Source organism: Coccidioides posadasii, chromosome 2 (genome assembly GCF_018416015.2).
Source record: "Coccidioides posadasii str. Silveira chromosome 2, complete sequence".
NCBI lineage: Eukaryota > Fungi > Ascomycota > Eurotiomycetes > Onygenales > Onygenaceae > Coccidioides > Coccidioides posadasii.
Window position 1 is genome coordinate 4,922,354 of NC_089408.1, and position 17,758 is coordinate 4,940,111.

The window sequence follows — 17,758 nt, forward strand, 5'->3', positions numbered from 1 at the left end:
GTCTGGCTCTCAAGTTTGGACAAAAAACAGCCCGCAAGGCTTCTTTTCAATATTGGCTACTTCGGCTATTTTTTGCTTCTTTAGTTTGTGTTTTGGTTCTTTTTTTTTTGAATCGCCGGGTCGAACCTCAAAATGCAACAAGTTCAAACAAAAAAGAAAGCACGCAGCCAGTCTAAACAGTCGTGATTCGTTTGGCATTAAAAAAAAAAAAAAAAAAGGCCACAAATCTAGTGAGCGAAAATCTGTCAAAAGCAGGTAAACAGTAATCGCTGAAAAAAAATAGTTGGACCATGCAAAAATCGTCAAAGTCGGATACAGGAGAAGAAACCCGAGATACAAAGGGAAACTATTTCCCGGCGAAGAAGAAGTTACACAATTCCAAAAGTTCAATCACTCCTCCCAAAGAACCCAACCCCAAAATCGAAAACAATGGGAGGAAGGGCTAGTGAGGAGAGCAATTAAACAAGAAAAATTTATCTACTTCTTCTTCGCCGGAAATTTTTCTTTCCCGATATCCGACCCCCGCAATTTGACATTGAGCACTCTCTCCATGGCCGAAAGAACCTTCTGATCTGGAGCTGCGGTGCCGCGCTCAAAGTCCTGCACCACGCTGACGGTCGTGTTGCACTTGGTGGCGAGCTCCTTCTGGGACATCTTGTACTTCTCCTCGTTACGGCGGCGTTTGATGGCATCGCCGACCTCAAGACCAACGGTCTTGGGCTTGACGATGTCGTCGGAGCGGTCGACTTTGGTGAGATGCTGGCCTTCGACGGCGGGGCGCGAGGACTGCCGGGAAACGTGATGTTAGCTCAATGTCTCTAGCCGTTTTTAACCCCTCCCTATTATTGGGTTACGCTGGGGATGGGGAGGGAGGAAAATTCAACTTACAGCATTACCCGTGGAGTACTTTTTTTCGGTGCCGATGATCGCTCCGGCTCTGGCGGCGGCGTTGAGGGCTGAGCGGCCCTTGACAACGGTTTCGCGAGGAGCACCGCCGCCACGGTGCTTGCTGCCAATAACGGTGACGGAGTCCCAGTCAGACATATTGACAGGTGTGCGAATTTGCGCTTGTTCGGATTAAGAAGAAAGAGTGTTGAAGTTTAGGGAGCCAGTTGCGTTGAACCGCTTGCTCGATTCCAGAAACAACTGAGACTTTGGTAGATGAAACGCTCAGGGATAAGTGAACGGCCAGATAAAAAAAAGTATCCCACACAAGAAGGGCTATGCCGATGCAGCAAGGAAGAGACTGGCTGGAGAGAAAGTTGGAGTATGAGATGCTGTGAGAGATGAGTCGTCGTCAATCTTATACTGCTGTTGGTTGGGATGACGGAGCGGCAAAAGGAAGATTCGAGATAAAGCCACCCGCTAGTCCTAATTTGGCATGGTGCGGCTGTAAAACTCTAAATTAATTTATCCGAATCGGGCTCACCGCCACGTGGATTATGTAATTCAGGGTTCATTTGTCATTCAGGGGATGAAGAACCCATGGGAGGAGAATACGGGTGGAAGGACGCCATGCAGCAACAGCTGAGGGCCAAAAGCTGGGGAAATCGCCAGTAGCTGCATGGAGCGGGGAGATCCAAACAGCTCTTTTCAAAGAAACTTGTGTGAATGAATTGAAAAGCTCCCACGGCCACAACAGCTACGGAGCATTCTCTCTTGGGAATTAAGCCTAGCTTACTCCATAGAGAGCCGGAGCCCACAAAGGTATTTCCGTTTCTCCGCTATCCACAAAGAATACCGGAATCGAAAGCACTCCGTATATTGCTTTTAATAAGCAGATGGTTATATCATCTAGTAGCCCCTAGCTATCGCATATTGGCATTTTCCTTCTACTATAACTAAACTATATGCCTGTCTGACTTATAGCTCCTCGATATGTGCGCTCATCAAGATATCAGTTGCCTCATTATAGCATGGACCTGATATCTCATGAAGATGCGCGAGTCCCAAAAGGTGTATTTTGGATAGGCTCCGTGTCCGCTACCTAAAAGTCATCAAAATCGTTTCCCACAGCTTATCTATGAGGAGTTAGTATATTGGTCAACTGCCCTGCAGAAAATACAGAGCAGTGAATTGTGACATGCTCCGGAATTCTCAGGTAAGGCCTCCTTTAGATGGAGTCTCAGGATTGGAGTATCTTGGCGGAATCGAAGTATACGACGATATCTTCGCCAATATAAACTCCCTCACGTTAACGAAACTTCTGGAGGAAAGTATAGACAGTTATACGGCATAAACGGAACAAGTGTTGAGCGTAGCGAAATGGAATCTCAACATTTCCCATCATGGTCTCTTTCCATATGGCTTTTGGCGAGAGGCCTTCGCTCTTTTATTTATTTGAATATACTCTGTGCAGAGTAGCAATTAGGCGAAAGCCGTCCCAAGGGTTCGAACCCTTGAATTCCTAGACAGCCATTTTCCATGTACGAGGCCTGGGTGGCTGAAATCTGAGGGCGGATTGATAAGAGAAGTCCCATATTGTTAAATTTTTATTTTACTTTTTTATCGCGATGGTTCGTTTCAATCATCACAATGTACGGAGTAATTTTCCGACGATACAGCGAGACGCCCGTCCAACGGGTGTTTTCCCATTTTGGTTGCTCACGGCTGAAGAAAATTGGGCAAAGTCCAATAGAGCTGTGACGGCTTTGTTCGGCCTGTTGGCGACAATCATTGCAGCCTGTCGCCAGTCAGCATCCAAGAGGTTGGTTGATGGCACAATCCACTCTGGGGCCCATGGATAGGGCTGATCTTGAGGTCTCGGCTCCGCCACTAACAATGCCATGACGGTGTTCAATCTCGACAGGAAATCAAGGAAAATACAAAGTAGTAACGGTTCCTTCAGTCCTCTTTGCTGTGCTGAGAATGACGGCTGCATTCCGTATTTGTGTGCGATAAAAACGAAGCTCCAGGGCACACTATGCTGGAATGGTCTTTTAAGAAAAATACGTCTCGTGGGCGAGGGGCTTCCGCTGTTACTTGAAGGCTAAAAAAAGAAATACAAACACTGAAGACCGGACGCTGTCGCTTCGAGCAGCTCTCGAGGTCCAATCAGATATGGACGGGGATTCCACATTCATAAGCACGGGGCGAGTGACAAGGAGCTGCCACCTGCGAGCCGCCGAGTTGGGTGGGTTTTCTCAGCGCCGAATTCGATGATCATGACACAGTTTTCCCTTTACTCCAAGTCCGCTTGCATCCGGATCTCCATAATTTTGAGACTAGTTTCTGGTGATGGGCCTTCTGCTCACAAATTGGCTTGCTCCGTGCGACACTCTTCGAAACCTTCATCGATTTCTCCGTACTCCGTAGTTATTTTGCTCCTCGCCTTGTAATTATATTCCTCCGCTCAGTGGGATGAATGGGCGCGTGCAATTGAGAAAGGAAAAACGCGGCGCCAGGAACCTCCGCCCCCACGTGAGCCGAGCCTTGTAGGTTCACAGCCATCAATCATCACACCCTCAGCACCACCGTATCAAATCACTGCTTCCATTCATTTTTTTTATTTTATTTTATTTTTTTTTTTCCATCCATTTCATCTCCCTTTCACCTCTCTCTTCCTTTACGCTGTTCTCCTCACCTTGTTATTATATCCCACCTCTTACCTTTCGCCGGTTCGATCCGAAACGCAGCCGTCAACCATTACTGTAAGATTGCCGTCGGCGTCTATATCCTCGTCCAGCCATCATGGCTCCAAACGATCTCTCAACCGCCATAACCAACAGGTCTTTACGGACCATCAAAACAGTACGTGGGAATATGCTACGACAATGTTTCGATCATGGTAAGCCCGTCTTTGCTAATCCCAAACCCTCCATAGGAACTGGAATTCCTCTGCGACTCATCCGTTATCACACCTGGCCAACTTTCCTCAATTCTTTCACAACTCCCAAGCCAAACACAGCTACACGCTCCCTTGCCGCAGTCGACGGCGGATACCGGCTTCACGCCTCCCTCAGGTCAGCTGGATAAACTGGCATTGAATGAAAAGAGCTCGGAACAAGATCCTTACTCGGATGTAGTACCTCCACCATCTTACGCATCAGCCCCGCCCGTTCTGTGCATGGCTTCGGCACTCTACGCATACACACCAACCGACGCAGGTGATTTGGCCTTACAAGCCAACGACCGGATTCAAGTTCTTGAACACATGAACAACGACTGTACGTTGCAACAAATCTATAGATAATCCTCGCCGATTCTCATGTGCTAACACTCTCGTTCAGGGTGGCGTGGTAGGAACGAGCGAACGAGTATGGAGGGTATTTTCCCAAGAACATACGTTACCATTATCGATGAGAAACCGGCAGCCATCCCTCCACAACCGACAAACTACGGAAACATGCCACTCGAAGTTGCAAACTCCGGCTCAAGCAGCCAGGCAGGAAGGAAACCAAGCAAATTCGAAGAAAATGGAAAGAAGTTTGGCAAGAAGATGGGCAATGCTGGTACGTTTCTCCCATCGAGCAACCCTTTTTTGGAATAAGGAATCAGTTTATCTTACTCTATGCTAGCTATCTTTGGCGCGGGTGCCACCATCGGCTCCAACATCGTCAACGGTATTTTCTAGTCGTATATTTGCCCCTCGACTTTTCTATTTGCTCTATTCCATACTTTTGGTTTCCATACGGGTCGTCTGGTTAATGGGATGGCAATTTGCTTTTCTGTGCCCTTTGTCATACGAGTGGCGTTTACGGTGTGACCGGTATCGAAATACATTTATCGGGTGGTTTTTGAAAACAACGGACCGGAAATCAAATTCCCATGTTACGAAACATGGCTGACATAGGAAGACTTTTTTCCCCCTCCAGAGCCTTTTGAGGTTTACGGGTTGAATATATCTTGCTTACTGTTATTAAAAATCTGGAACAAGGATTCCAATGAATCATGCGAAGTGGAAGGGGTTGCATCGATATTCCTAGTTTAGCGGTGATGGCTATGCCACACTCGACCCCCTGGACAAGTTGTCGCTCCAGCATCTCGCTGATTTGGTTAATCATTCCTCATAAATATTTTCGCCGGATCTCCGCTGCCCTAAGTTAGATTTCTTGAGCCCTTTTATGATCTGCCGATGGTTTATTACGTTGGCTTCCTGCGAAGCCTTCACGGTGTAACCCGGCGTTCAGTCACATTCTCTATCCTTCCTTTCCCTTCACTGATCGATTTGGAATTTTTTCTTCACTCTTGAATTTTATTTTTATTTTTCTTATTTTTTTCTTTTTCTTTTTCGAAGAAGCTACCTTTGAACTAACATCCTTTCGTCCGTTCTTCCCTTTAATCGTGCCTTTTACCTTGTATGTGAGATCATAGAGGAGAGTTTGATTACTACATATGCATTATGTGTACTCCGTATTATTGTTTCCTATATCTACCTAGATGACCTCGTGCAATTAAAGTATAACTCCCGCCCACTCGATGTGAAGATACGCGTACCGAGATATCAATTGTTGTAAGATGGCTATGTACTCCATACTTTGCTGCCCAATGTTCTACGAAAGGGAGCCGGTGTGCAGAACAAGGAACTAATGTGAGGAATTTAGCCCCGGCCGATGACGGACCCCTGGCTGTCGTTTGCTACCTCCACTTCGTCGCGGAAAAGCAAAACTGTCGCGTGGCGCATTTGTGACATAAATCACGTGAGATACGTTTATGCAGCAAAGCTGAAAGCATAAATTTAAAATAATGCGTGCCAAGCCGTATTACATAAAGATATGCAAACATGGCAAAACTTTTGCATTCGGCTTCTGTTATTTGTTGAGGTTTGCTGGTATTTGAAGGATATATTTGGGTGGATCGCATTATTTGTTGATGAAGGGTGATGAGCACCGGGCCAAATTTGAGAGATGCCCTTACCTCAAATGCATAGCCCCGGGGATCTGAAGTATTTCGGGGATCTCGAAATGCCGGACGCCCGCCAAGGGCGCCTTTTCAGTGACCGCCTCGATTCTCACGAGCGTGCGTAACTCTTGGAAACCTGGCCCCCACACGCATGATCCTCTCCTTTGCCGGACAACGCGAGTGATAATCCCCGCCGTCTCTTTGATGCTGGGAACGGTAGGGTTTCTGGGTCATGTTTTCTTTCTGGTTTTGCCTAACGTTGCCCGCGCTCCAGCCGCTTTGTTCAAGTTTCCGTCGCGCAGGTCGTTTTGATAGATATACCATGGCACCGGTCCCGGCCCTAGCAATCGCGACCAATATTTTGGTGGGTTTTGAAAATAATATCTCTCCAATGTTGAGGCCCTTGTTAAGTTTTGAGTAGACGAATGGATATGGAGTTTAAATTATTCGCAGATTCATTGATCATCCGTATCCCTAAATATAACATGAGTTGTCGTTTTAAATATGGATGAAGTGTCAGCAATTCCTTACTCGATGCCGAAGGGGCAGGGGCGTCGGGTGTTAAAGACTGATCTTCGCTTTGAGATCGAATAAGGGACGCATGCGTCTGGCCAGCCTAACGTCAGATATCAGCACCTTTATCACAGAAACAAGGGGCCACGGGCAGATTGCTCTTACAGGACAAGCATCCAGGCTCCGCTTCAGCTGTTCTCCCTCCGATTTTATCAGTTTAAGCTTGGTATCAAAATGTTGGTACTTCTTGCTCAGCCAAAGGTAGGGAAATCGCAGGCCTCGGAGGGTATATCTCTTAGCAAGTGCCCGCGACTGTCGGAACCCGATGGAATATAACCAGCGGCCCAGCCAAGCGCAAAGGTCCAATATCCTTCGCGCTTGGAGCTCTATGTCTTGGCATCCAAGTCCTCGACGGATATACGGCTCGATTGAGACCATATAGCTCATCCAGTCGACAATCGAGAACCCAAAATCCGACCTGGCGATCCTCCTGTCGCCAACAGCATTGTAGATTGCCGCAATGGCCGCCGGTAAAGCAAGGAATGATTGCATCGCGAGATCCAGAGCAGGACCACCGGCTGCCATGGACATTCTGGTCAACCGAGACACAAGGATAGGGGCGGGCTATGGTCGCGGAGTAGTTGTTATTCTCCCAGAACAATGTCAAGGTCGGGTTTCTGCATACCTACACATTAATGCATTGTCGCACTGTCGGTCTGATCATCGAGGGCTGGTTTCCAGAAAGGGCAGCTGGATAACCAATCAAGTTTCAGTTAGGGTTACTCAACATTGGGGCTGAACCAACTGCATTCGAAGGTCATGCTGTCATGTTGAGTTTGAGCGCAACGAGCTGAAGCATCATCGGCTCTTCTGAGTGGCGTGGGATTTGGCATAATTCGTCCAACCTTGTGGTGATGGTCATTTTTGTTCTGATTTCTCTTACTTGTTTCGCAAAGTTCATTCAAACCTAAATTGCTCTATCAACGAGAATCACCCGGCCATCACCTGACACTTTAAATCATGCATGTACAGAGCATATACCCAAGAGGCTATAGTTCTAATAGACTATCCTTAAGGCTATCTAGGGAAGTGGTAACTTCAAGTAGTTTAGCAAAGTGCTTTAAACTATCCTTCGCAGGGAGTATATGCATGGCAATACGTCTATTCAACATAAAATATTGCAGCGGTCCTGTCGCTGGAAGCTATCGGGAGGCGGGACATGATGAAGGTCGCCCGGTCAATGCCAACGATATGCGCCAATACAGCCTGGGCGGGGCGCTAGTGCCCAAAACGGAGACTCGTGTAACCCGTCGCAAAAAAAACTCAGATTTTGCATCCAGGCAGATCCTTTGGTACAATATCTCTTGCAAACCGTCAGATGAGTATAAACAATTCGTCTGGTTTCTCTAGTTGAGGCCAATGTCCACATTCTAAATTCTCAATTCGCGGGTTTCGTGCCCATCGCTTGATTTTCTGGACTTGCGTTTCGGAGCCCCAAGCAATATCCTTTGTTGATTGAATGAACAGATTTGGGAGAGTCAGGTATTTGTTCTCTTCGGAGATAAGTGCATCATCAGCGGCATTTACACCGCGCATGGATGCTTTATACCTGTATGCATCGGTTGGCCGAAGACTCGTACTCTGATGGAAATAACTTACCAGTTAAGAGGTGCACGGTATCCGCCGTCAGAAAAGATATTTTGCCGAATAAGATATTCAGGGACCGTGATGTAGGGTGGCAATGAAGTAGTTTTAGCGGCCTTTAGCCATGCCCTTGCAGCCCCTGGTGGACAGAGATCAGTCTTCCAGAGCTCTGATTTGGTAGGGTAAAAGAGGTTGAACGCCGATCAGGGCTATCGAGGGTCAGCAGAGTCTCCAGACGTTTTGAGAATGTAAACAATGCGGGGCCGTGATCCCATTACATTTTGATCACATAACTCCACGGCCTCCTCAGTGTTGAACCAGTTCATATACTAAACTGCTGGGTAACCAAGCAATTTTTTTGTCATGTCATTGAACTCATCTATTAACTAGTGGTTAACAGTTGTTACTGGAAATATGTCAACAATTAATGAATGTCACTCACATACATTAAAGGTACCGGGTGGTGTATAGCTAACAGTCACTGTGACCACACGCAATAGCCGATCAGGGTGATAGATGGCTAACATAGATAACATTGCAGAACCCTAGAAATCAAAACATGAATGTACATTAACCAATCACCCACAGAAAGAGTATAATTCTCGCGGGTGCATACCAGTCATGAGCTACACCAATGCATGTTCCCACGTCCTCGATATCAAGAATCTCCACTATATGATGTGTCATTTGTGTCATCGCATAACTGTTAAGCTCCACGGGCTTGTCTGTATCCCCATATCCAAGCAGGTCCGGCACGATAACGCCATACCCAGTATTCCTGAGGCGAACGATCATGTGCCGCCAGTCCCAGCTGGAGCTAAGGAGGCCGTGGAGGGTAAAAAGGTGGGCTTCACACGAGCCGCCGGCTTGACTGATACATACGCATACGTAGTGTTATCAGAGATGGAGACTTGCTTTGCAATATGTGGAAAGGCTGCGAAGCCATCTTGGGTGATTGATTATAGGCACAAACAAGAATATATTGGAGTGTGCCAGAGCAAATAGGCAGTTGATGTAGCAGTCAAGGACCGAGACGTTAAAAAAAGTTAGAACCTAGGAAATTGCATCGATCCAGATGTGAGGGGTAGCTCTCTTAAAAGGCAAGATGGACATGCTAACAGCTGCCGCCCTAGTGCTTTTGAGAACATGCAGCTGTCCACGTTGGCGAGGGCTGAAATGCGCGAATATAGTTCTCCACACATCCATGTTCCCTTCACGTATTGAAATCTTTGCAGCGGCCGGTGGGACAAACAGGCACAGGACACTCAACCACGAGTACACTTTGGGCGTCAATGGTGCTGTTCTGATGGAGGCCAGCTTCCAATATCACTCGGGGCCGTACATCCATGAGGTTGTACCACGGACTTACTTATTCCGTTGATTTTTCGGATGTGGACGAGCCCACTAACTACTTATGTAAATCTTCAGTAGTTTGTCGCTGCCTGTTCGCGAGTTCATCACCAATTCCGGACCGTGGATTCTCACGTGTCCACAAGGATCTCCAGATCCATGTCTTCATTCAACAACGTGAAGGGAAATGCAGAACTTAGGGAGAGAGACGCGCAATGCCCCGAGGCCGGAAGTGGCGTCAAACATAGTTGGAAGCATTGCTGGATAGCTCCCTCAGGTCAGTGCTCCAAGTATCCACCATATCCTGAATACTAGCGAGACGGTCAGGAAGCTCAAGCTCGCCCAATCTGAGCCTACTGAATGTTTATGATGCATTTGTGTTCCGAGGAAAAGCCAAGAATATCAATGAATTTTCTCGGGCATGACAGAAGGATATTTGCGCTACTTGATGGCTGCCTGAAAGACGGTTGCTGCTTGGTTAAACAATATGAGATATAAGCCTTCGGTGGAGCCTTCTCAGAGTAACTTTTTTAAAAAAAGGAAGCTTCTCGGATTGACATCGTGTGGGGTAGAGAGTTGGATGTGAAGGATTGGTAATAACTCTCTCGCCTGAACTCTGAGGTGCCTTGGCCGCGGAAGGTAATTTTCTCTTAGCCTGATTGCTGGAGGGTGCTCTTCGCGTTGTTGCGATGTGAGCTGATGCGGCCGCCGAGAATCAGGCGCGAGGCATCTGCAGTGAATTGATTTTGATTGGTCAAGTTTAGAATCCTTCTCCATTCTGCTTTGAAGATACAGCGGTTAAATGATTGAGCCTAAGCGCCAATAAGTCGGATGGTTCGTCTCTGTTCGGATTCAAAATTATCATGGAAAGACGTGTGTCCATCGTCGATTCATCGAGTCCATGGCAGTGTCAATGGTGTTTGTTTGAGTTTCGACGGGTCGTCCACCAGAGCCGAGGCCGCGTTTGCAATGAGAGATGATCGTTTGGCTACCGGCTTGGGAACACAGCTTCATGGGAAAACAAGAGGATTTTCAACGCGCTTATGCTCGTATCGAAAAACTAATGTTTAGTGGCCCAACACAACCCGGATTGGGGGAGCTTGGAGCAGGGCGAAGATCACCACCATTTAAGCCTCAGTTGCCCCTCCCCTCGTGTTGGGCTTCTTTTTCTCGCCTCTTTTCTGCACTTTTTTTTTTTCATCTCTGCCTTATTCTTGTCACAAAAGGCACCTGACTTAGGACTTGATTGTTTGTTTGGGTTGTTGCAAGATTTTGAAGTTTGTTCATCAGCTGTACTACTCGCCATGTCATTCCAGCAAGGCCAGCAATCTCAACAACCCCCACCGCAACCAGGATTCTATCCGCGTAAGCCTCTCTGCTGGCTTCTGTGTCCTGCAATTCACTAATACAAGCTATGCTATTTAGCACCAATACAACAAGGAGGAGGTACTTTGAACCCGTGTTCATAGAAGAGTGTTGATGAGGCCTCTCACTTGTAGCCGAAACATCTCCATTGACTGCTGTGCTGTAGCCTATCCTCCTCCTCCCCAGCAAAGTGCATTCCCTCCACCACAACAGCAGAGCTACAACTATCCTCCCCCCCCAGGGGCACAAGGAGCTCCTCAGTTCGCGCCACCCCCAACAGGTGGCCATGGCTCTCCACCACCACATGCGAACTCACCTCCTCCGATGACACAAACACCCCCTCAAATGCCACAACCTACACCTCCGCCAAAGATAGAACAGATGCCTGGTGGTGCGCCACCAGCTGGCCAGTTTGTAGGAGCCCAATCCACAGCTGCAGATGATGTTGGCACGTTCAATGGAGGCAGCTATCGCATCAGTCATCGTGATTCCAATTCGATTTTGACTCTTCAGCTTGCAATGGGATGTCCATTGACTGCCAAGCCCGGTACGTCCTTTTCGGTGGTATTCATTGCCGTGTAGATTTTGTGATATACATCTTTTAAGCTGTATGCTGACAAGACGATTGTTCAGGCGCTATGATTGCCATGTCACCCACAATGACCCTCAAAGGCTCAGTAAAATTCTCTGTCAAGAAAATGCTGGCTGGTGGCGAGATGTCGTCCTCAACATACACTGGCCCGGGTGAACTCCTCCTGGCACCTTCTGCACTGGGTGACATCTCCCTTCTCCGTCTCAACGGGCAGGAGCAATGGTTTGTTGGTAAAGACGCCTTTTTGGCTTGCACACAAGGCATCGTCAAAGACTATAAGCGCCAGGGACTTGGCAAGGCTTTTTTTTCCGGCGAAGGCCTGTTTATCTATACGGTCAGCGGTACCGGTATCCTTTTCATCCAAAGCTTTGGCGCGATTATCAAGAAAGATGTATGTCTGGGGCCCCTTGGTATTTTTGCGATGGGCACTGACTGACTTTTAACAGCTTGTCGCTGGCGAGAAATATATCGTTGATAACGGCCATCTTGTCGCATGGACCTGCAACTACGTGATGGAGCGTGTTGCCTCCGGCGGAATCATGTCCGGTTTAGCCTCGGGCGAAGGGTTGGTGTGCAAGTTCACCGGACCGGGAACTATTTACATGCAGACGAGAAATGCGCAAGCATTTGCGCATTGGGTTTTGGCTAATGGAGGTGTGAGCGGGGCTTAAGAAGATATTTCATTTACTTCGCATCGAGTGCCTTTGACACGTTTCTGATTATCCGCTGATTAATACCGTACTGTTATGATATCAATTCGTTGCCAGCTGAGCTTTAAACTCTTATGTGATATATCTCCCTTTAATGATGTTGATGAAGAAGATGATGATAATAATGATGTGGTTCGAGGATGCTTGAAGGTAATGTGTCAGGATGGGCGGTGTTTGATACGGCGATTTTCCACCATCGTTTTACCCCACTTAAAAAAAAAAAAAGGGGTACGTACCAATATCAAAAATTGGATAAAACAATTTCGAAAGAAAGTCATCAGGTCCTACTGGGATTCGAACCCAGGATGCCGGAATTCTTGAGTATATCAAAATCCGGAGTCATAACCACTAGACCATAGGACCGTATTGAGGGGCAACCCCCATCCTACATAACCTTGTTCTAAAAATGCAAAGGATTTGTGGCGCGAGGTTTAGGAGACAAACTTCACTTTCCACTGGAATACTTGGAGAACGGTGTTCAACTCAGCATATTGATTACTCACTTTCAGAAATATCCTTTTAAGAATGAGAGGAAAGCTGAAATAAGGATTTAAAATACTATGCCAACCACGCAGCAAATGATGTAAGCAAGCATAAATCGTGATCCAGAAACAAATACCATCATTCAGAAAATGAAGTCATTGAGCCATGCGACCACGACGACATTCAGGGATAATATGTGAAAATGACATGGATCCGGTCGTTACTTTTGCAAGGAGATAACATCGTAGAGTAACGTAGAAAGCAAACAAAAGACAATATTGCATCTACGGCTGCCTCTTCCGCCTTCCGACTTGGCCACGGAAACCTGTCTTGATGGCAGTGACACTGCGACGACTGCCGCAGGAGTTGCAAGTAACGAAGTACAGACGATTTTCTCCCTTGTTGAGTTCGGTGTCGGGGCTGCGGCAGGTCTTGCAGGTGACGTATTCGACTGTTCAAGCGGCATGCGTTAGAGATATTACAATTGGGGAAGCTCAAGGTTAAGGGCCCACCTACCGATATATCGTCTCAAAACGTTTTCAATCTGTTTCTGCTGGAAACGACCCTTGATGACCAATCGTCGGTTGCCGTCAACTGAGCCGCTGGTACCCAATTCAGCGAACAAGAACTGAGTGACGTGATCTTCCGATCTCTTCATTCGCTTGCAGATATCCGCAATATTAGCAAAGATCGTCCTCCGATTTCCTTCGCGCAAGCACTGTGGTGGCGGAATCTTATAAGACTTGGACCCGCTGGCTAACAAATCTGGATGATGGCTGTGGATAAGGCTGAAGAAGCGTGTAACGAGATACGAGTAGGGGATGGGCTGGGTAGCTTCATGAGCCCAGATACCGGTTCCGCTCTCGAGGTCCTTGGCAATTTGTTCGGGGGATGGCTTTTCTTCCGCAGCAGGCTCTTCCTCGGCACCAAGACCAGCTTCGGCGAGTTTAGCCTCGAAGTCTCCAGCATCGACGGTCTTCTTTTTCGAGCTGCTCTTCTTCTTCTTTTTCATTGTCGATGGATCGAAGGCCCCATCAGCAGTACCATCTTCGCCATCTGCGGCCGCTTCGGCATCCTTCTTTTTGGAAGACTTCTTCTTTTTTGGTAAACTCTTGAAAAGTTCTGTCACTTCGTCGACCTCTTTATCTGGGGTTGCTGTAACAAAAAACACATTAGTAGGGCTTAACACAGGAAAAGCAATTTCACAACACTATGAAATAGAATTAACTTACCCGCAGTGTGCTTCTCAGCGGTGGATTTCGTCACATGGCCCGCCTCAGTGATAGAGCCATTCGCATCCATGACTGTGGCGCCTTCACTGAATGCAACGGACTTTCTGTGTTTCTTTTCGGGCATCTGAACCTCCTGCATTATATGACTGGCGTTAGCATTGGTCATGATCACACTCACAACTTTTCACCGCGGGCAAGACTCGTGTGGCGAGGATCGTGGGGAGACAAGGGGAACCTCACATGACGTACCGTGTCCGCCATGATGGGCACAGCTTTTGAAAATTCTCCTGACAAGAGAAGGGAGATTTGCAGAGCTTTAGTGCTTAAGACCTGGGTATGAATGGAACTGAGATTATCAGATGGTATTGCTGCAGGTGAGCTGGTAGTTGGAATCTTTTTGCTGAGGGCTCATTATGACTGCGCTTATCAAGAACGCGAAAACTCAGTGACTAATCCCTAGATATTTCACGTGACCGGGTTAGTCGCCTCAGGCTGCATCCTGCCGTCCGTCACGGGCTGGGCGATGATGGAGTGATTCTTAAGACCATGATCTTACTGAACAGAAAGGCTTTATGTACATACATATACTCGCAATAGTTACTGTAATCACCATCGCCCACCAAAAGTTATCTCCCCTGTGAAACCAGTCAATGCCTTCTCCCTCCAAGAACACCCTTTCGAACGGCAACCCACCACTCACTTCGCCTGTCGAGTACTGTCTCTAGCTTCAACCAGGGACCGAGACCTAGATCCATATCGACAACGATCATGTCCAGCTTCTCTTCTTCCCCACGCATAAACATGACCACCTCCCCGTCTTCCTCCAGTTATATGTTCGCCTCTCAAATCCACCACGATTCCTCCGAGGAGGATGTAGCCTCCCTTCCGTCCTCGTCCGCGTCAGATTCATCACTGGCAGACCATTTATCCATGTATGACGATGAAGATGAAGACGAATCCGACGCAGAAGCGGAATGGCGGGAAAGCATGCGGCAACTAGAGCTCCTGGTGACAATGGTGATAGTACCGTTTGCGGGGAAGTTTTTGGGGCGGAAGTGTGCCTATTGGGGTATGTCAACCGTGTGTTCGAGTCCAAGGGAGATGCCTAGATTATCTTGCTAATCTTTCACAGGGTGGGCGAAATTTATGGAATGGAAATACCCCTTTGAAGATACCATACGAAATAAAGGGGATTCTCGAAACGTCAGGCCACTCAAAATCGCTGCTGCATTGTGAATTTATAATCAGTGGGTGACACTATCATATGTATATCTATGTATTCCCAGACAGTGTCGACTATTACTAATGTAGCAATTTAACAGTTGAAAAGGTATTAGATACAACAAGACCTCCCACCCTCGCCACAAAACCGGTCGTACTCCATAAAATCTGAAAACAACATTACTTCCACAAAAAACAAAAAGAAAATGGCCGTGGGCCTAGGTGGAAATATCAAAAACCGTACAAAGTACTCATCGGAATATGGCAACTGCGAAACGCGCTCGAAAAACACGCTCGATTCGATATTAGAGTTCGATATGGCTAATATCTATCATAACGCCGAAACTGTGTCATCGTACTAAAAACTGCAATCATCAAAAAGAGAGATTATGCAGGATATCAATATCATTAATATCTCCAAAATGAAATAGGTCCTCGAAGGAATATTCGTGAGTCTGGGACAGGCTAAAGTTTTGCTCAGTGCTAGTGTGTGGATCCTGAAGTTCGCGGGCGTTGAAATCAAGGCTTTGGACATCGCCATACAGCCCATTCATGTTGGACACCGGCATAGAATCTGGTCTAGATTGATAACTATATTGCCTATTTGCCAAAGACAAGGCGCAAAGAAATGATAAGCAGCTGTTTTAAATAAGCCCACACACGTTTGCAGGGGACATACATAAATTGTTCACCGGTTCCAGAAATCGCTTCAGTCACAAGGCATGGAGCATTCACTGGAGCGGAACAAAGTCTTGTTCTGGCTAGGCCTGACTCGAGAATTCCCATGGTCCCATAGGATGTGCCGAGGTTTTGTGACATGTCTTCCTGAAGAAAACTTATATCTGGTTCTAGCATTTTCGCTGTGTCCAGGAATCAATATCGTCTTCGGCTAACAAGGCGCGATGATAGTAGGATGTATGTACTCACTATACCTACCGTCGGCCGGTATGAGATGCTCAATCTTACACTGTCACACCAACGATATAAAATCAGCCACCTAAATATAAAAATAACAAACGAACGAACAGAAAAACGGACTCACAGAACGATGATTCTTCTTGCAATCCGCACAGGCCCCGCCCAGCTCACGGATCCTTGCCGTCTTCTGCTTTTCTTTCTCCGTCCGCTGACGTCGTGGTGGTGGCTCCTCTAGCTCCTGTCCAGAAGCCGAATCCCAGACTGAGAAGTTTGGCCGTTTAAGGGTGCGTGACTGGGCTTTAGAAATTCCAGATTTGTATCGGGAACTCGCTGTATAGCTGATACCACTCTTAAATGACGAACTCAAGATAGAGCTAGAATGCGGAAACGAGGAAGAAAGATGATCCCCATTGCGTTCCACCTGCGGGGAAAATGATGGAAGCGCAATGGGAATTGCCTCTAAGGTCATTGAACAGAAGTATTAGCATGGTCATTACTGTTTATGGTAGGGAGGCTCGTCGCGTCTCATACTTGTCGTAGAAGGTAGCGGACCGTTACCGTCACTAAGTTTGCCATTGAATGTCGCCTGGTCCGATCCGTCTGTCATCAGAGTGTTTTCCAAGGTTCCAAACGCTTTGTCGCAGAGGGCATTTTTCCCTTGTGGATCATTATGCAGCTCTGATGGCACAAAGCCTTCCACACGTTTACTTGAAATATCTGGACTTCCATCCGGCTCATGTGGGTAGGAACTATGTGGCCCGGGACATTGTACCCGGCCCGGTTGATCTGGACTTCTAATATTGCCCTCGGAAGCTGCTCCATACGGATTGGAAGCGCAACTTGGATAAGAAGGGTTGATGCCTGGCAAAAAAGGATGGGGCTGGTAAGACGCCCCTGCATTGACCACGGCAGCATTATTGGTCAAAGCTTGATTGACAAGTCCTTCATTCGTTGTATGTCGCATCAATGGGTTTGACATACGGGCAAATGTGTCCTCCTGGGATATCTTGCGATTCTGGGAACGGTTCTCCAACCGCCCATTTCGATAACCTACCAGCACGCTGCTTTCACAGCCAGGGTTTGTGAAAGCGATCTCGCGGAGGCCATTGTCTCCCTGGTCATCAATCCCTTGCAAAGAACCGTTTCCTGGGGAACACTTATAATGTGGGCTGATAGGTAGTTCTCCGGCGGTCCTTCGGGGCTTCATCATTTCTATTCGTTCAGGCGGGAGGCCCATGATTTGTCTGCAAATCAAAACTTAGAACCGTCCTCCAAGCGATCGGCTTGGAAATTGGGCGAGAATATTTTGAAAATACGAACATAAAGAAAAAAGATCCAAATGTGGAGACGACCGGCAAAGAAAACGGGTCATGCAATAGAATAGGTCTGCTCCCTAACCAGGGAGTTGAAATGTCAAACAATTCCAGGCAGGTCAATGTCCGTAGGTCTTGTCAGATTGTAGATCCTCGGTTTCCGGCCATCTAGTACCTCGTCCAAGGGGTTTCCTCGGCCAGTAAATTTCAAAGCAATGTAGCAGACGTAGATGCAATCAAGCTATAACGAATGATTAATGAATGGTCACCAGACTCCAGCCAGCAGGATAAAATACAAAAGTCCAAACGCCATATGCGCCATTGAACTTTCGGGCCATATCTATTTTCCACAGTAGGATAAAGGTATGAAAAGCTCGTCTCAGGGAGTAATTCTAGAAATCAAGATCTCCTTCCAAAGAAGACGTACCTTGGGGGTTTGAAGTGTTCGCAATCACGATGCAGCATGGTCGAAACCCAGCATTCCATTTCGGTGAAATTTTTGAACGTAGTGGAAGAATCGGGTTACCTATGTGTATATATGCACTCGGTATGGCTGTGCACGGCTGCGGTTGTGCG

The 17,758-nt window shown here is 47.2% G+C and overlaps 7 protein-coding genes and 1 non-coding gene across 8 annotated transcripts; 3 read left to right on the top strand and 5 right to left on the bottom strand.

Moving 5' to 3' along the window:
* Positions 1–477: 477 nt before the first annotated feature.
* Positions 478–1,044, bottom strand: MBF1 (multiprotein-bridging factor 1; the record flags this gene model as incomplete). Its single annotated transcript, XM_003067939.2, has 2 exons — positions 478–786; positions 889–1,044. The coding sequence occupies 2 exons, from the start codon at positions 1,042–1,044 to the stop codon at positions 478–480; spliced, it is 465 nt and encodes a 154-aa protein (XP_003067985.1).
* A 2,316-nt stretch (positions 1,045–3,360) lies between these two features.
* On the top strand, positions 3,361–5,156 carry D8B26_004043 (uncharacterized protein). Its single transcript, XM_003067938.2, has 5 exons — positions 3,361–3,750; positions 3,824–3,962; positions 4,026–4,166; positions 4,230–4,451; positions 4,518–5,156. The coding sequence occupies exons 1-5, from the start codon at positions 3,691–3,693 to the stop codon at positions 4,571–4,573; spliced, it is 618 nt and encodes a 205-aa protein (XP_003067984.1). The 5' UTR covers positions 3,361–3,690; the 3' UTR covers positions 4,574–5,156.
* Positions 5,157–6,247: 1,091 nt separating this feature from the next.
* Positions 6,248–7,104, bottom strand: D8B26_004044 (uncharacterized protein; the record flags this gene model as incomplete). Its single annotated transcript, XM_066124349.1, has 2 exons — positions 6,520–7,104; positions 6,248–6,457 (listed from the first exon to the last, which is right to left on the bottom strand). Exons 1-2 carry the CDS (start codon positions 6,943–6,945, stop codon positions 6,248–6,250), a joined length of 636 nt encoding a protein of 211 aa, XP_065980430.1. The 5' UTR covers positions 6,946–7,104.
* Positions 7,105–10,537: 3,433 nt separating this feature from the next.
* D8B26_004045 (uncharacterized protein) lies at positions 10,538–12,225 on the top strand. Its single transcript, XM_066124350.1, has 5 exons — positions 10,538–10,713; positions 10,774–10,794; positions 10,880–11,260; positions 11,347–11,696; positions 11,752–12,225. The coding sequence occupies exons 1-5, from the start codon at positions 10,653–10,655 to the stop codon at positions 11,974–11,976; spliced, it is 1,038 nt and encodes a 345-aa protein (XP_065980431.1). The 5' UTR covers positions 10,538–10,652; the 3' UTR covers positions 11,977–12,225.
* A 69-nt stretch (positions 12,226–12,294) lies between these two features.
* D8B26_004046 lies at positions 12,295–12,378 on the bottom strand. The gene has a single exon. It is a non-coding gene; the product is annotated as a tRNA-Gln (tRNA).
* A 109-nt stretch (positions 12,379–12,487) lies between these two features.
* D8B26_004047 (uncharacterized protein) lies at positions 12,488–14,114 on the bottom strand. The gene is made up of 4 exons (XM_003067935.2): positions 13,971–14,114; positions 13,731–13,863; positions 13,015–13,653; positions 12,488–12,949 (listed from the first exon to the last, which is right to left on the bottom strand). Exons 1-4 carry the CDS (start codon positions 13,989–13,991, stop codon positions 12,783–12,785), a joined length of 960 nt encoding a protein of 319 aa, XP_003067981.2. The 5' UTR covers positions 13,992–14,114; the 3' UTR covers positions 12,488–12,782.
* A 384-nt stretch (positions 14,115–14,498) lies between these two features.
* Positions 14,499–14,966, top strand: D8B26_004048 (uncharacterized protein; the record flags this gene model as incomplete). Its single annotated transcript, XM_003067934.2, has 2 exons — positions 14,499–14,799; positions 14,863–14,966. 2 exons carry the CDS (start codon positions 14,499–14,501, stop codon positions 14,964–14,966), a joined length of 405 nt encoding a protein of 134 aa, XP_003067980.1.
* A 359-nt stretch (positions 14,967–15,325) lies between these two features.
* Positions 15,326–17,106, bottom strand: D8B26_004049 (uncharacterized protein; the record flags this gene model as incomplete). Its single annotated transcript, XM_003067933.2, has 5 exons — positions 15,326–15,551; positions 15,631–15,811; positions 15,879–15,918; positions 15,994–16,328; positions 16,401–17,106. 5 exons carry the CDS (start codon positions 17,104–17,106, stop codon positions 15,326–15,328), a joined length of 1,488 nt encoding a protein of 495 aa, XP_003067979.2.
* Between the last annotated feature and the right edge of the window lie 652 nt (positions 17,107–17,758).

Coding starts and splice junctions, on each gene's coding strand:
- D8B26_004043 (XM_003067938.2), top strand. CDS start 3,691: ATGGCTCCAAACGATCTCTCAACCGCCATAACCAACAGGTCTTTACGG. Junction 3,751..3,823: donor CTTTACGGACCATCAAAACA/GTACGTGGGAAT, acceptor AACCCTCCATAG/GAACTGGAATTCCTCTGCGA. Junction 4,452..4,517: donor CAAGAAGATGGGCAATGCTG/GTACGTTTCTCC, acceptor ACTCTATGCTAG/CTATCTTTGGCGCGGGTGCC.
- D8B26_004047 (XM_003067935.2), bottom strand. CDS start 13,991: ATGGCGGACACGGTACGTCAT. Junction 13,654..13,730: donor CGCTGAGAAGCACACTGCGG/GTAAGTTAATTC, acceptor TTTTTGTTACAG/CAACCCCAGATAAAGAGGTC. Junction 12,950..13,014: donor CGTTTTGAGACGATATATCG/GTAGGTGGGCCC, acceptor CCGCTTGAACAG/TCGAATACGTCACCTGCAAG.
- D8B26_004045 (XM_066124350.1), top strand. CDS start 10,653: ATGTCATTCCAGCAAGGCCAGCAATCTCAACAACCCCCACCGCAACCA. Junction 10,714..10,773: donor GCAACCAGGATTCTATCCGC/GTAAGCCTCTCT, acceptor TATGCTATTTAG/CACCAATACAACAAGGAGGA. Junction 10,795..10,879: donor ACCAATACAACAAGGAGGAG/GTACTTTGAACC, acceptor GCTGTGCTGTAG/CCTATCCTCCTCCTCCCCAG.